This window comes from Podarcis muralis, chromosome 1, assembly GCF_964188315.1.
Source record: "Podarcis muralis chromosome 1, rPodMur119.hap1.1, whole genome shotgun sequence".
Classification (NCBI taxonomy): domain Eukaryota; kingdom Metazoa; phylum Chordata; class Lepidosauria; order Squamata; family Lacertidae; genus Podarcis; species Podarcis muralis.
Window position 1 is genome coordinate 29,825,383 of NC_135655.1, and position 15,896 is coordinate 29,841,278.

General features: G+C 46.3%; 1 protein-coding gene across 9 annotated transcripts in view; it reads right to left on the bottom strand.

The window, feature by feature from the left end:
* Positions 1–1,955: 1,955 nt before the first annotated feature.
* TMEM63C (transmembrane protein 63C) overlaps positions 1,956–15,896 on the bottom strand; it is a 72,321-nt gene continuing 58,380 nt past the window's right edge. For 7 of the 9 annotated variants that reach the window (XM_077925320.1, XM_028718880.2, XM_028718871.2 and 4 more), the window contains 10 exons: positions 15,595–15,748; positions 14,883–14,989; positions 13,968–14,054; positions 13,044–13,109; positions 12,670–12,832; positions 11,299–11,404; positions 9,947–10,114; positions 9,479–9,594; positions 7,941–8,015; positions 1,956–7,718 (listed from right to left, as the gene is read on the bottom strand). In XM_077925320.1, the coding sequence (XP_077781446.1) occupies positions 7,506–7,718; positions 7,941–8,015; positions 9,479–9,594; positions 9,947–10,114; positions 11,299–11,404; positions 12,670–12,832; positions 13,044–13,109; positions 13,968–14,054; positions 14,883–14,989; positions 15,595–15,748 (1,255 nt within the window). In that variant the 3' untranslated portion in view covers positions 1,956–7,505. The remainder of the gene's footprint in view (positions 7,719–7,940; positions 8,016–9,478; positions 9,595–9,946; positions 10,115–11,298; positions 11,405–12,669; positions 12,833–13,043; positions 13,110–13,967; positions 14,055–14,882; positions 14,990–15,594; positions 15,749–15,896) is intronic. The other 2 variants (XM_028718891.2, XM_028718908.2) reach the window with 1 other exon arrangement.

Consider the following 15,896-nt stretch of genomic DNA (forward strand, 5'->3'; position numbering starts at 1 on the left):
AATAAGGTGAATTCTGGCTTGGGAACAGTCTGGAAAGACTGCTATGCAAGTTTTATGCTATACATAAAGCCGCTATACAAATTCTGTGGTCGAACCAATATGAAATAGCTCTGGTTGCCTTGCAGAGCTGCAAAAGATGCAGAAATTGGGAGCTCAAACGATAAGGGGCTGATGAAGCAAGTCCCCTATGACTAAAGGTTGTAATGTTTGGGACTTTTCAGTTTAGAAGAAAGGTGAATTGGGGTGAAGCGTGTGTATTATGTTTGGGGTGGAGAAAGGGAAGGTTTTCTGCTTCTTAGTACTTCATCCGATGAAACTAAAACGCTGGGAGATTAAGGACAGAAAAAAAGGAAGTTCACCACACAGCACAGAATCCACTATCACAAGATGTAGTGATAGCAACCAACCTGCTTAGGTTTGAAACATGATTAGACAAATTCATTCAGGTTACCAACAGCTACTCACCATGGCTGTGTACAACCTTCAATATTGGAAACAATATGCTTCTGAATACTAGTTGTTGGGGAACATGAGTGGGGAGAATGTCCTGCTTAAGAAACTCATGCACTCAGTCATGGTAAGAACAAGATGTTGGACTATATGGTTCTTTGTGTTTTATCCTGGAGGGTTTCTTATATGAGCTATTCTCTCCTCTGGAAAGACCAAAAAGGCACACCGATCACGGGGTCACAGTCACTCCCCACTGCAGTCAGTTGTATTGCATTTCACTTGTTGTAATTACGGTATTTCTGAATCTGCATCTTTACATATAAATTAGCACGTGCCCCTTTCTAGTCATGTGTAAGTGGCCTCATCACCCTTTTTGCCATCATTGAGAAGGTTGCAGGTGTGGGTGGATGACTGGAAGCTCTCCTGGGTCAGGGCCAGGTGACTAGAACCGCAAGAGTTCCTCTGAAAGTGGGGGGGAATTTACCATCCCTGTGGTTTTATACTAAGCATAAGAATCCTGGCAGGAGGAAGCTAGCTTTGTGGGAGCTCCCATTTCCATAGTAACCGGAGCAGGAGTTTGTCAAGGCAGATGGCTGCCTACAACAGCAGCAGCAGCAGGTATCCTTCCTCATTACCAGAGAGGTGGGGACTTGTCCTGGGTGGGAGTGAGGTTATCAGAGGCTAAAAAAATACTATTTCTTAGTTTGACTAGGGATGCACTGGCCAAACAGCTGAAAGACAGGCTCCTTTGCTACAGACCCTTGGGTGCCGAGATTGGCAGAGGGGGCCCTCTTGGGAGTTCCTCTGCTCTCAGAGGCTTGGGGTAGCGGCAGCTTGGAATAGGGCACTTTCTGTGGCAGCCCCTAAACTGCAGAGCTCGGTTCCCACAGAGGTGTGTCCAACACCTTCATCATACAGCTTCCGGAGGATGTGGAAGATGCAACTCTTCAGCCTGCCTTTTGACACTTGAGGTGTATATTTTCAGGACTCACCTTATTTTTGTGATTTCAAGTTGTTTTAAACTGTTTTTGATACAGAGTTGGAAGGGCTCCTGGGGGCAATCTTATCCAGCCTCCTGCAATGTGAGGAATTACAACTGAAGCATCCCTGACAGATGACCATCCAACCTCTGCTTAAAAACTTCCAAGGAAGGAGAGTCCACCACCTTCTGAGGGAGTCTGCACCACAGTTGAACAGCTCTGTCAGAAAGCTCTTTCTATTGCTTGGGCAGAATCTCCTTTCTTGTCGTTTGAATCCATTGGTTTGGGTCCTACCCTCTGCAGCAGCAGAAAACAAGCTTGTTCCATCTTCCATGTGACAGCCCTTTGGCTATTTGAAGGTGGCTATCACACCACCTAAACTACTTGAGCTTTGATTCTCATTACGCCCAAGACCTTGCTCTCTCATTGAACAAAAGCAAAAGGGGACCTCTCAGGTTTCTGATATGCTTGGCAAGGGCCTCCTTCACCTCCTGTTTTGAGTTAGCATCACTCTGCGTCAACATGTGCAGCTCAACCCCAGGCACCAGCTGGGCGAAGTAACTTTATTCAAGGCACGGTCATAGCAATAAATATAACAAGAAGATACATAACTCTGGCACATTCCTAGAGGGCAACAGCCAAGGGAAAGACAAAAGACCAGAGCTTCCCAAAGACACCATACCCAACTCACAGGCACTTTGCCTCCATAAAAGAGAAGCGGCTAAGACAGGAGGCCTTGAGGTTTGCTACATTAGCATGTGACTAGGCAAAGGTAATTTCATAGGTTCCAAGGAGGGAGTAGTCAGGAACCGCTTACACCACAGCACTGGACCCGACCACCCTTCCTCAAATGCAGCCAGCTACGGCACTCAATAATAGGATGGGAGAAACCTGTGATAGCATTCGTGCTGGATTAAGGTGAGTCCCTTCAACTGAGTCACATTCTGGGGTTCCACACCTCAACTTCTCTGCCTGTTTGTGAGGCATACACAACCTTCCCCCTTTCAGAAACGAGCCACAGCATTCAATGAAGTATTAACCTTTCCTCTCCTTCTGGCAGATGTGGGCCTGCTGCTCCCTTCTCTGAGGACTCGAGTGGCTCCAATTTCTTACCTGTGGGAAATGTTGAAGAAACCCAGCACAGATAATAGCATAGAGATGCCTGACTATTGATACTACATGAAAGAGACTCATTTGGATAAGGAGGCCCTATCCTCTAATACACCAGAAACCTGACCCTGTACATATTCACTCAGATGTTAAGTTCCACTGCAGTCAGCAGGGCTTCCTCCAAGTTATGTGGGCATAGCTTCAGATGTGTCATTAGCTCAGTCCTGCTGCACTGAGCCAAGCAATCTTACCAAGGCAGACAGACAGTTCTTCATGCCACCTATTCACTGACATAGCTAGTGCTGGATGTTGCAGAATCACCAGTTCTCTACTACTCACATCAAGTTTTCAAATGACTATTTTAGGGACAATATGACTACACATCCTGCAACAGACGTGTGTGAGATTATTTGGAGCAATGATGTGCATTGCCAAATGTTGCTAAAGGCAGATAGTCCCCAAAGGGTACAGGAAAGGTTTGTAAACTTATACCCACAAAGCTGGAGCCTTGCAATCCTGCCAGCTTCTGGAGGATGGGAGCTCACCAGTCCCGTTTCAGAGTGGTGTGTTGCCTTTATTTAAGCCAGTCCTCTTTTGTAACCACATGACTTAGTCCATGTGTGTGTACACACATACACCCTCTTCTGTGCTACGATTACTCAACATTCCAACCCTCTGCCTCTGAAACCTGTCACAGGCGACAGGACTGGCTCCTGGAACAGAATAACTAATACAGTTGCAGGCCACAAGCAACATCAAAAGGTGCAGACACAGTCTGCAAAAACAATTTACTGTCTCACAATTTTCTGCGAAACCTCAAAACACCAAGACCGACCATTCCTCTTATGCATGTGCTTGTTTCCTCTTTGGACAGCTTCCAAGAACCCCCAGCCCCTGGAAAAAACATTAATTTATTTTTTAAACAATCCACAACCCAGTTTTTAAAAAACTGAATTTAACTCTCTTCAGTTAAACTGGGGATTGCTATATGGCTCCCTGTATCTTCATCACTTGTTCACTAACATGTCCGTTTTTTCCTTCGCCTGTTTTTTAAAAAGTGGGCAGGTGACTGTGCATGGCACAAACTGCTTCTGAAATTGGGCTGCTGCATTTACTACTACACTGAGGCAATACACTTAAAGGGTGTCTTTTCTTTCCATAATAAAAGGCTGCAGTGTGGAGAATAACGCTACAGACTCTTCCGTGGCCGCACATGAGAGAAGCTAAAGCAATGAAAGATAATCTGTATTGCATAGATAAGGTTGAAGTTCACTCCCCAGTTAAAAGGATCTCAGGGTTGCCAAACACATTAAAAAATTTCTACATGGGACTACACATTAATATACTGTATTTTACTGTACGTACACTCAAGCAGCATGGTGTTCAGCAAAATAGACGTATCTCATCGCACCAGCTGACTGATGCTTTGCCTGTTAATTCTTACATTGAAGGTGGGGATTTTTTTGTACTCTGCCTGAGACTCTGGAAACCACCTCTCAGCAGAGAGTTCTAGGCTGTATGGGATTGACTGGCAAATTTGTGGTTGGATCTGCCAACATATTCCACTGAACACCAAGCAGAAATGGTCATGAATTAGACTGTTGCACTGGTGGTGGCGTAAGCGTTTAACCTTTCCTCTCTGCGGCCCTGGGTGAACTAAAAGCAGAGTGACCAATTTTTAATAAACTAGTCCTAAGGTAAGGTAAAGGTACCCCTGCCCGTTCGGGCCAGTCTTGCCAGACTCTAGGGTTGTGCGCTCATCTCACTCTATAGGCCGGGAGCCAGCGCTGTCCGCAGACACTTCTGGGTCACGTGGCCAGCGTGACAAGCTGCATCTGGTGAGCCAGCGCAGCACACGGAACACCGTTTACCTTCCTGCTAGTAAGCAGTCCCTATTTATCTACTTGCACCCGGGGGTGCTTTCGAACTGCTAGGTTGGCAGGCGCTGGGACCGAGCTACGGGAGCGCACCCCGCCGCGGGGATTCGAACCGCCGACCTTTCGATTGGCAAGTCCTAGGCGCTGAGGATTTAACCCACAGCGACACCCGCGTCCCCAAGGTAGTCAGATGCAAAAGAAGACAGAGCCCCACAACCATTAATAGCTGGACACAAGAGGGATTTCAGCAGGTCTAAGTTGCTGCACAACTCTTATAGGTGCCACTGTCCTGCCTCATTTGCATTAGGCCACTCTATCTAGTTTGCCTTTCTTACATACATGTGAGTAACAAGTGGGCAGCTTACCCTAGAGACACAGATGTAGCCAAGCCTTTGTGCTGCCTCTGATGCTGGGCTTTTGCTTCATGGGGGCAGGAATGGAGACTTACTCTATGAAGTCCATATGCAGCCTCTATATATTAGAAGGAATGCTGTTATAGGCATTTTTTATCTGTGGCAAGGTGTATAAATGATCTTCAGCTAAGAAAAGGAAATTCTGGGAAGCAGATTTACCTGGGCATAATTCCCACTGCTTTTAATGGGATTTACTTCCTGGATAGTAATTGCAGGTAAGCTTCTAATATAAATCTTTTTATTTAGCTATAATCGCAAGAGAGCCAGTGTGGTGTAGTGGTTAAGAGCGGTAGTCTCGTAATCTGGGGAACCGGGTTCGCGTCTCCGCTCCTCCACATGCAGCTGCTGGGTGACCTTGGGCCAGTCACATTTCTTTGAAGTCTCTTAGCCCCACTCACCTCACAGAGTGTTTGTTGTGGGGGAGGAAGGGAAAGGAGAATGTTAGCCGCTTTGAGACTCCTTAAAGGGAGTGAAAGGCGGGATATCAAATCCAAAGGTGCCTTTTCTGTTTCTCAAACAGCAATGGGCAACCTAGATCTGCCCTGTTCAAAACAGGCCTTGAAGATGGAAACAGGGCTTCTTCTACCTTCTCTCCCGACACCTACTGGGCCTTTTGACAGTTGCATGGACAGCAGAAATCTAAGAGGCAAACCTCTTATAACAGCGACAGAGTAGCTTGGGAACAGCTTTCCCAATTACAGCACCAGCATGCTAGGAAAGTTTCACCCGCTTAAGAGCTGTGAGACAGGCAGTAATTCAGCGCACAGGAGTCCTGCTAGAAAAAAGGCATGGCAATTCTGATTTGTATGCAGATCACCTAATACTTCTCCTTCCTGCTTGCTCTCTTGCGGCTTTTACTTAGCTCCTAAGTAAAAAAAATTGGGCAGCCTCATCCCAGGTTCTGAGCACAGCAGCCCACGAGAGAAATCTCACTCCATTACTCCTAGGGACTTTGCAGAATCATAGATTAGGAGTCTCATGTTCTACGGACATGAATGATGGTGAAGCACTGATCTAATGGGCTAGTATATAATGCAGTTGAGCCAGAGAAAGTCCTATACGACAGTGGAGGTTTCAAAGTAAAATGGAGTCATTCCCATGCACAAGTCTATCCTGGCAGGCACACCTATCATTTGGAGGCAAGGGGGCTGGCCAGGTTTGGGCCTGTGATATCATGCAGCCTGTGCACTGGCAGCTTAGAGCATGCTGGTGTACAAATGGGTTATTGTCACAGAAGGGTCGAGATGTCCCCACTGCCTGCCTGCCATCCCACCCAGCTCTCAAGCCAGTGCCAAATTAGCTGTGATTGTGACATAACCATATGTTTAAACTTGGATCTGTAACGAAGATGCTGAAAGTCAAGCAGGTGTGGAGATCCAATTTATGGAGCACAAGGGGCATATGAGTGACGTGTACCAAACCCGTAACCCGCCCCAGGGCTCAACCCCCTGCAGAAAGTTATCTAGCCCCCTAATCAGGGCACTAGCTGTTTGTTTAGCTCCTCTCCCACACATGCTCTCCTTTTGCCTTAAAAGTTTGACTCTACCCCTGGTTTCTAGGGGTTTGCATCAGATCTGGATTTATACACACAGCTCTGCTGCTGTCCTGTCTGGTTTGGGCTCAGCTTCTACACAATCTCATTCATCAACCCCACCCCACCCATCCGCCTTCAAGTTTGCTTTCAAACAAGGAACCAGGCAGTTTCCAACACGGTTGGAAAAAAGGTAAGCAAAAACCCGAACATGGCCATTATTCTGGGGATAAAGCACACAACCAGTCAAACCTAGAAAAACAGAGACAAGTCAGGCCTGTCACTTAGGCCACACTGAGAAAGAAAGTCTTTTTTCGGAGGCAGTGAATTTGGGCAAAAGCAACAACTGCAGCAGCAACAAATGGGCATATAAAAAATGAAGCAGCTAAAGCACCTGTCTTTTGCAAATGCCCCTCTTGCACTCAGGAAACAATTGGGACTTTGCTTCTGCAACAAATGCATTACACTGGGCTGTGCAGTCAACTTGAATGTGTCTCGGGAGTCACCATTCTGCTCTCTACTCCACACACCCGCACCCAAATGTTTTATAGAAAGGTTTGTAGCTACTGGGCGCATGATGCTATTTAAATCCAGACAGTCTCTTGCTCCTGCTGGCCTGAGCAGAGAAGGCTGCTCCCACTAGAGAAACATCTTCCTCTGCCAAAAAAAGAATATAAATGAAAAGCAAAAATAGTGGAAGGCGAGGGAGACCAATTGGGGCAACGGAGAGAAGGGAAGATTTGTCAGAAGACACAAAAAGAGTCAAGCAATGGCAGTCTGTAGCCCTGGAGCAGAAGGATGAGAGGCAACATGTGGAACATGCTGCTGTTAAACAGCTGGGAGTAAAAAACTGAAGTTACACTGCCTACGCAGAATCTCCCTGTTTGTTCCATCTCTGCTGGACAGTTGAGCTGCCATCTCAACACTGTGGCCAAGAGAACTGCAGCCCTGAAGGCCCATTGTGCATCAGCCTGAGTGGTTCTGGCCTAAGTAGCAAAACTAGACCTTTGCTCAAAACTGGTTTACAGCAGGACTGATATGGCAACTCAGAGCAATCTAGGCCTTGGGACATAATGCTTCCCTCCGGCACTCTTAATACTCAAAATGTTTCTCTGGTCTGTCTCATCACTCTGAGAGCAGGTGGTCAATGATAGCGGGTTTGGTCATCCAGCACTGGCCCGGTTCTGTATTCGCCCTCCGTGCTCTCCAGCTCTGTTTCAAAGCTCTGCAGGCCCCCCTCCTCCATGTTCTCGGCTTGCTCCAGGCGGCTGCCCATGGTGCCGTAAGACTGGTGAGCTGGGGAGGCTGCTGGCGTTAGGCTTAGTTCTGGCTCCTGAAGCACTGTAGCCACAAACATCTACAACACAAAGAGCAAGGAAGTTACAATTCCGAGGTCCTTTGCTTTGCATCTTGCTGAAAAGACAAATTTCTCCTGTAACTCTTCCCTCTTGTGAAAGGACAGTGACTGCAGAAACGCTGGCACGTGGACCTTGCCAGTCTGCATGAGGGAACCGGGACATTGCAAGCAAGTGTGCAAGGCCAGTAAGGGAGGCATACAGGAAATGGAAGATATACTTACGTTTGAATTGGGGGTTGAAGAGATGCTGCTCCTTTCTGTATCGTTGAAGGCACCTTCAGATTGCTCAGACATCTGCTTGCAGGTGGAGAGGAGAATAAAGTTGGGCGAGGGATAGAAAAACAGGGATTGATGCTCGACCTGTAGCTCCCAAAATGGTGATTCTCCCAAAAGCAAGTGTTACAAACCTGGAGCCCTCCATATCTTGTTGGACTACATTTCCTCTTATCTGGCTGGAACCAGTGGGAGGGTCAAAACCTCTCCATCCCTGCTGTAGGTCAATAGATCATGGCTATTTTTGAGGTGGACGCCTTGTGAAAACACCCTCGTGTAAGGGGATATACTACTGAACTTAGACTAGGGAGACCCCCGGGTCAAATATCCACTCATTCACGAAGATCATGGGCTAAAACGCCTCACAAAATTATTGTGAGGACAAAATGGACCATACAGCACACATGCTGCTTGGAGCTCCTTGGAGAAAAAGTGGCATACAAACCCAAAAGGCACAAAATGAGCTGTCACTACACTGTGAGAATGCACTTGTCTTTGTTTTCAGGCTATTCAAGGGCAATTACTAAGATTGTGGGGAAGTGAAAAATAGTTGTGTGACTCAGTGTATTATAGTGCCTTTTGAGGTACAAAAATGTAACACTGAAGAATAATGCAACCATAAAGAGGGAGAACGAATGCCCCAAATAACCAGGAAACCATAAAAGGGGTACCCAGTAGTAACAAAGATAGACAATGTAAAATATCAGCAAGACTTGCAGCAGCATTTCTTTTTCAGTTTTCTCGCTGATACTTTGAAGTCCTATGCTATTCCTTATTGGAGTCATCAGGATTCAATAAGCACATACATAATTCTTCCAAGATTAGACAGCTTCACCTACAGTATCCAAACCTGCTTGACAGAACTATATTCTTTTGGTCAGCATTTGAGAGTTGATTCCCCCCCTCCCTGGTATTCTGTGTACTCGTATGTTGTGTTTGTGTCGTTTGACAGAAGGGGTGGGGCAGAGGTCAGTCGAGGTCTACTAGTACATCTCTGCCTGGTTTGTGGTGTATCAGCAAGGGTTTCCTGACTCTTAACTGTTTAACAATAGCAACAAAACAACATTCCCTGACTAAATTTGGCTGCTGAAACCAAGAATGCTAACCAGGACCAGACTTTAGTCTGACAGGACTGTGAGATCAGTTCTGGTACCGAAGATAAACTCCTCCGTTCAGAATGTGTCCCAAGGCATCCAATTCTCTATATGTATTTTCTAAAGTAGATCTGACAAGCATTTCACCTTTTTGGTAAAAGGTTTAATGCATGCATCCATCCATTTCAAAGCAAATGTATGTAGCACAACATTTTAAAAGTGGTTGTGGGTGGAACATGCTAGTCTGAGAAGTGTGTACATGCATCGTAAATAATATTGTGGTAACCATCTCTCCATGCTTGGATTTTCCTCACGTAGCTCAGGTGACAAGTGGTCGTGAGCAAATGTAAGAAACAGCACACAGTAAACTGGGCATATTCTTGCCTTTCTTACCTGGTAACTGGAGGGCTTCCTTGGATGCAGCTTCTTCAGACAAAGGCCAAAGAAGGAAGAAAGGATGCAGGAGACAAGGACCACGCAGGTGAAAATGGTGATGGGTCTGATGGAGCCTACAGTGTTGACAGACCAGGAAATGACATTAGGTGCCACTGCTTTCTCTGCCTACAATTTAAAGTAACGGTAGTCTGCAACTCCTGAGACCCAAACCCGCTTTTGTTAAGAGCAAGGCCTGTCACATCTGGATGAGGGCTCTCTAAATCACCAGTGGTGAATCTGTGGCCCTTTAGATGTTATTGGACTCACCAGCCCCAGCCAACACAACATTCAAAGCAACTTCCTGGGGGTAAATGGATGCGCTCAGTCTGGATACTACTCAACCTTTCCTAAATAAATGTCAACAAGCCCCAGCCTTAGAGGAAGAAGGTTCAGCTCAGGGTATGCTTGATGGCAGTCCTTTCCTACCTAGTCGGATGACGGAGAAGAAGAGCAGCCAGAACATGCAGAGGATGGGAGCTACCACCACCTGGCTCACAGCTGCCGTGTGGATGCGCTGGTTCAGTTTGGTGGGGATGTAGACATAGTAAATGTTGTAGCGGTCAACCATGTGCTTCAGCAGCATATACAGCAAACCTGCAGGCACAGATATGGGAGCAAAAGGACAAGGAATGGTCAAAGGAGATGCCGGTAGGCTTCTTCTGTTAAAAAAGGATTCCAGGTAGCTGGGCTGGGAAAGACCTCTGCCTGTGACCGTTGAGAGTTGCTGGCAGCCAGGAGTACTGGGCAGAATGGACTACAAATCCTGTACACCGGGCAAAGTACAAGCCCATAGTCATTTTCTGTCCAGAAAGTGTACTTTGGGAATGGGGCATTATAATGTGAAAGAGCTAAAACCTAAATAAATGTAGCTTAATATGCATATTTTACACATTATTACATTATTTACACAGAGCCTCCAGCTGCTGTTGGACTACAACTCCCATCATCCTTAGCTAGCAGGACCCGTGGTCAGGGATGATGGGAATTGTGATCCAAAAACAACTGGAGACCCAAGTTTGGGAAACCCTGAGCTAGAGATTTGCTTTTTATTAAAACGAAACAAAACCAAACGAAACCAAACCAAACCCAGAACACTAATAATTCAGAGGAGCCTGGAATATCTTGGTGTGTGTGTGTTGGTAGAAGAACACAGGAAGCTGCCTTATAACTGAGTCAGAGCAGCAGCATCTACACTAATTGGCTCAGTATTGTCTCTACCAATTGACTGCAGCTCTACAGAGTCTCAGACTGACTTTACCATAGACTGAATGTGGGATTCTGTGCGTGCAAAGCACATGTTCTACCACTAAGGTACAGTCCTTCCTCTTGTGTCAAGGCTACAGCCTTGAGCACAAATGCATAAAAACATCTAAGACAGGGGTAGGCATTATGGTGCCCTTCAGATGCTGTTGGATTGCTCCCATCATCCCTGACTGGGGAAGATGAGAGTTGGAGTCCAACATCATTTGAAGGGCACCATATTGGCTACTCCTGATCTGTAGAAAGTATGGCAGCCCAGTGTTTGCCCAGTGGATTGGAGTGCAGCCATGTGGATTTTGGTAAGGCTGCTTTTAGCTGTGAAACACAACTGCATGGTAGCAGAGCCCTACGTTTTGCCCTGAATCCTATTAGGCAAACTTCAGCAGCTGCCCTGTCCAGCAGCCCCATCTCTACTCCCCATATCCTTCCCCATGCATCCTGAAATCTGACTAGGATATTGATTTTCTCAAGTGACTAGACAAGGACAGGAACTTTGGGGGGCTGGCAGAGATACTTACCAAAGGGGACAATAATGGGGCAGGTGATGCTATAGGTCATGACAACAGCAAATATACAGCAGGTCCAGGCATACTCCAATCCAAACTGGAACTCATAAGCTTGGTTCTAAGGAAAACACACAGCAGCACATTTATCCTGTTGTCTTCTACTTCATCACGAGGAGAGCTAAAAGAGCACTTATTGGCTGGTTTAGCACACTTAAAAGCCTTGAGCCAATGTGATTTGTTTCCCTTAGCTACGGTTAAGCATTACATCTATGTACCTAAACCATGGTTAAGTATTGGCCACAAACCAGGATGCAAAATCATGGTTCAAATAGGTTGCAAACCACTGCATTGGCCTGCACTGAGCAAACTGTGGTTGAAGCAGCTTCCCTGCCTCCTGAGCTTCTCTTGCCTGCAAAGCAGCAATCAGGTTTTGCTAACATCTCCTTAGGTATGCCCTTTACAAGCTACATCATGGTTTCAATGTTTCTTTGGGATGTTAAGCAGAGTTTAGGCAACAGTGCTAATCATGGTCAATGTGTTAAGCACTGTCTGCTCTGGGCCAATCAGAAGCCCTCTTTGGGTGTCTAATACTCATGTGATTGAAATTATGTTAAGGGCCTCTGTGTTGCATCTCCGCTGCCCAGCCACTCCACCCTCCACTCAGAGGAGGAGGAAGTCTAAAGTGGGGAGATTCCCTACATCATTTAGCATCATACACAACCAGGATCGTATAGGCAGGGTTGTGCACACAGGCAGCCTAGACATGTGTAGATCCCACTTCAGACCTCCTCCCTCCCCCAAAGTGTGGAAGGCAGTGGGGGCCAGCAGATGGTGACACAGTAAAAGAGGTGGGTCCCCTTTGGATGATAAGTATCATGACAGTGAACTCCCAAATTCAGCTTGACTTTCATGAGATTCCTGCTCCATAAGAACCTGGGCCACTAGAACCCTTCTCCCAAGATTGCTGTCCTTGTTCTCCAATATTATATCTGTAACAACAATGCACAGGCAAGTGCCTACTGTGAAAAGAGAAAGCTAAGCTTTGTTCTCACTCACACACTGCATAGTATGCAGCTGAAATAACATAGAATATATATATAATCCTAACTGATAACACTCCAGGACTGAAGCTTGCCCTAAGTTGATGTTTCTCATAAACCTTTGGAGAAGCTGAACCTCAAGCCTGGCCATTTGTGAGTATTTGGGTTGGGGGTGGGTGGCATTTCCACACCCTTACAGGACAGAGTTGCTTCAGAACAAGACATAACAAGAGGGAATCCCAGAGATTCACAAAACACAGAAGTGCCAAGAAGACAGCCTTCTGGTCCTAAGACAGGATGGCATGCGGCTGAGTGTGAGTGAGAAAGTAACGAAACCGCAAACCCGCTTGATGTGGAGCCGCTCCGGTTCAGACTTGGCAAAGCAGAGCCGCGTGGCATAGACAATGAGTCCAGGGATGCGCAGCAACTCCATGGCTGTCCCAATCAGGCTGGAGGTGACGACATAGTTGACAAAGAAAGCACCGTTGTCGGGCAGGAAAACACACCTAGGTGGGAAGAAACCAGGGGCGGAGGAGTGAGAGGAGTGAGATGTTCTAAACAGACCAGGAGAAAGTGGCACTTCCAGAAACCTTTGCTGAGAACCAAGGCCACACATGCTCGTAACGTACCTCATAAACACAAACAAGGGCACCCATCCTGCCAGCAGAACTGGTGAGCCCTCTTTCTCTCTCACACACAGTTCTGAGCAATACTCACTGAAACTTGATCTCTGCCTGATCCACAAAGTGGGTGTCAAAGAGCCAGCGGAAGAAGAGGTCCAAACTGGGGAAGGAGAACAGAGAGCAGGAATGCAACAGAGGCTTATTCCTTTGCAAGGAAACTTATGCAGGGCCCCCAGGCCACTAGTCTAGCCCACTAAAGGCTGGGGCTATGCCAGCAGGACCACCATGCCGGCTTCACCAGTGTGTCTGTGCATTCCCAACTTCAGCGGCACTTTGCCCTAGCCTGTACATGGAAGCTATAGCAATGCTGGTGCTGGGGGGGAGGGGAGGCTCTGCTCCACCACCACAGCCACTGCTGGTGTAGCCTTTAGGATTTTTGTTGTGTTGCCCAAGGCCCCTGTGATTTGCCCCTCTCCGGACCTTCATACACACTGCCCTCTTATACAGATAAGGACTGAAGTCGTGAAATACCACCTACTACTTTGTCCCTACTTCCTCATGCAAATCAAAATGCCCGAGAAAGCATTTATTTTGCTTTAGAAAGGAAGAACGGAGTGCCAAGTCAAGTCTCAATCCTAAATAAATTTACCTCTAAAGCGAGCTTAATTTTCTCTTTTGAAAGGAGTGGATTCAATTTACCTTCCTTTTATATGACAGTAAGCTTAATATCAGCAAATCACTTAAAAAACAAGGTTTTATGTGGTAATTTGAGCTACCACATGGATAACACAGTTGTGCAAATCTCAAGTGCTGCTGATTCACTTCTGGCTTTAAATCTTGCCAACTACTTATTCAGAACTGCTGGTCTCCCTATCAGAGGGGGGCTGAACTGCAGTGCGTTCTGTGAGACAGGAAGCATGCATTCAATCTGCAAACAAAAGGCCTCCAAGAGGCTTCACAAAAGGCCTGAACAAAGGAAGAATGATTTGTGTTTTAACATCTGCAAGTTGTTTTGTACCTGGTCAATCCAAGTGAGGGCAAGATGATAACCATAAACACCAGGAAAAAATAACACTTGTGCATTGTGATCTGATTCTCATTTGACCTAAAAGGGAAAAACAACAACAACACATATTTATCCCACCATATTTATTCCATGGGGAGAGACAATCAGCAACATAACAGGAGCTAGGTTAGAATTTTGAAGTAAAACTCCAGAAATGATACTACTAAAGCAACCTGATAAAAACATCCTCAGATTCAGTAATAAATATCACAAAATGTCACTGAAACACACTTTGAGGTTTTGATGAGGACTTTGCATTTTTCTTTTTTTGGTTTTTGTTTAGATTAGTTTGTTTTTTCTTGTATTGTATTATGAAAAGCCCTACTAAAATCTGATTTAAATAAAGCAGCATACATTGTGTGTAGCATAATGGTTATAGTGTTGGAATAGGACTTTGGAGGCCAGGGTTCAAATCCCCACTCAGCCATGAAGCTCACTGAATGACCTGGGGCCAGTCACCGCCTCTCAGCCTAACCTACCTCACAGGGTTGTTGTGATGAAATAGGGAGGAGGAGGAGGAGAAACATGTACCCCACCTTGAGATAAAGGCAGTGTCTCAATGTAATAAATGACAACAATAATGAGAGTTACAAACCCTTTTGCTCCAATATGAATAAATAAAATAAAGCATGGGGTTCTTTTAGGGTTTACCAGGTTTTTTCTTTTAACTTGGGAAACCATGCTATTAAAACAACCAGATAAAAGGATTCCCAGATTCAGCAATGAATTTCACTGACTGTTACTGTCACAGCCAGATAGACCCCCAGAGAAACTCTGAAAATGCGTAATGCAACAAAATCTAACCCCTGGGGTGTGTTTCCAGCATAAAACCATTTTAAAAGTTGTGGGTGTAAGGATATGAGTTACCTTGTCCAGTGCGATTCGAAGAAAGCAGAGTAGTACACAATGAAAGGCAGGAACACTGAGAAAGCCCAGAGCAGCAGCGTGGGGAAGAACTGGGTGACAATAGGATTCTGGGAAATGAGATAGAAAGGAGGAATAATATTACTTAATAATTTTACTGAGAATCCAGCAGCTTCTCTCCCTGCCGCACCCTGGGAACAGGACTAAAAGCATGCAACTTCTCATTGATAGTGCATAGCCTAGGTTCCCTCACACTGCTGCTAATTCGGTCACTGACTGTAAGTGCGGCTTGGGGAAAAACAACGCCACATCAAAGGCAAAAAAGGATGAATGGCTGTTCTGTGCTGGGAGATTTCTGTCACAGCTCCTTCTCTAAACCAGAGGATCACCTGTGTCATTCTTCCTTCGGTGCAACAACCTATTCAGTATCGGGATGCGTTTGAAGATCAAAGATGAAGATGGCAAGTACCATAGCACAGAGCACACAGCAGTCTGGCTCCCCTGGGCAGAGCAGTGCTAAAGGCTCCACTATCAGGACATTAGGAAGAGATTTTATTCCCTGTCCAATGCTTTCACAGGTATATGCTTCTCTTTTGGGAGTGGATGGGCATGGAATGGGCAAACCCTGAAAAGCAGGGAGTGGGAATGTTACCCTCCCCATAGCTGGGCTCTAGTACCAATAAGGAAGAACCCCACAGGGGATGGCAGTGCGCACCTTGAGGCTCTCCACAGGCCGCGTGACGTTGAACATGTCCATGGTGTTGACAATGATGGCGGGCGTGGTGAGGAAGAAGAGGAGGATGAAGAGGCAGATGTTGAGCATGACAAATCGCACCCACCACGAAGCACCGCTGACGGATAAGTTCTCCCTACAAGAAAGAAAGCATGAGGAGCGTGCGGAGTGCAGGGAAGGCAGCCGGCCAAGAGGTGACAGCAGCTGCCGTCAACCTGATGCCTTCCAGATGTGTTAAGACTACAACTCCCATCAGCCCCAGCCAGCACGACTGCAGACTGAAA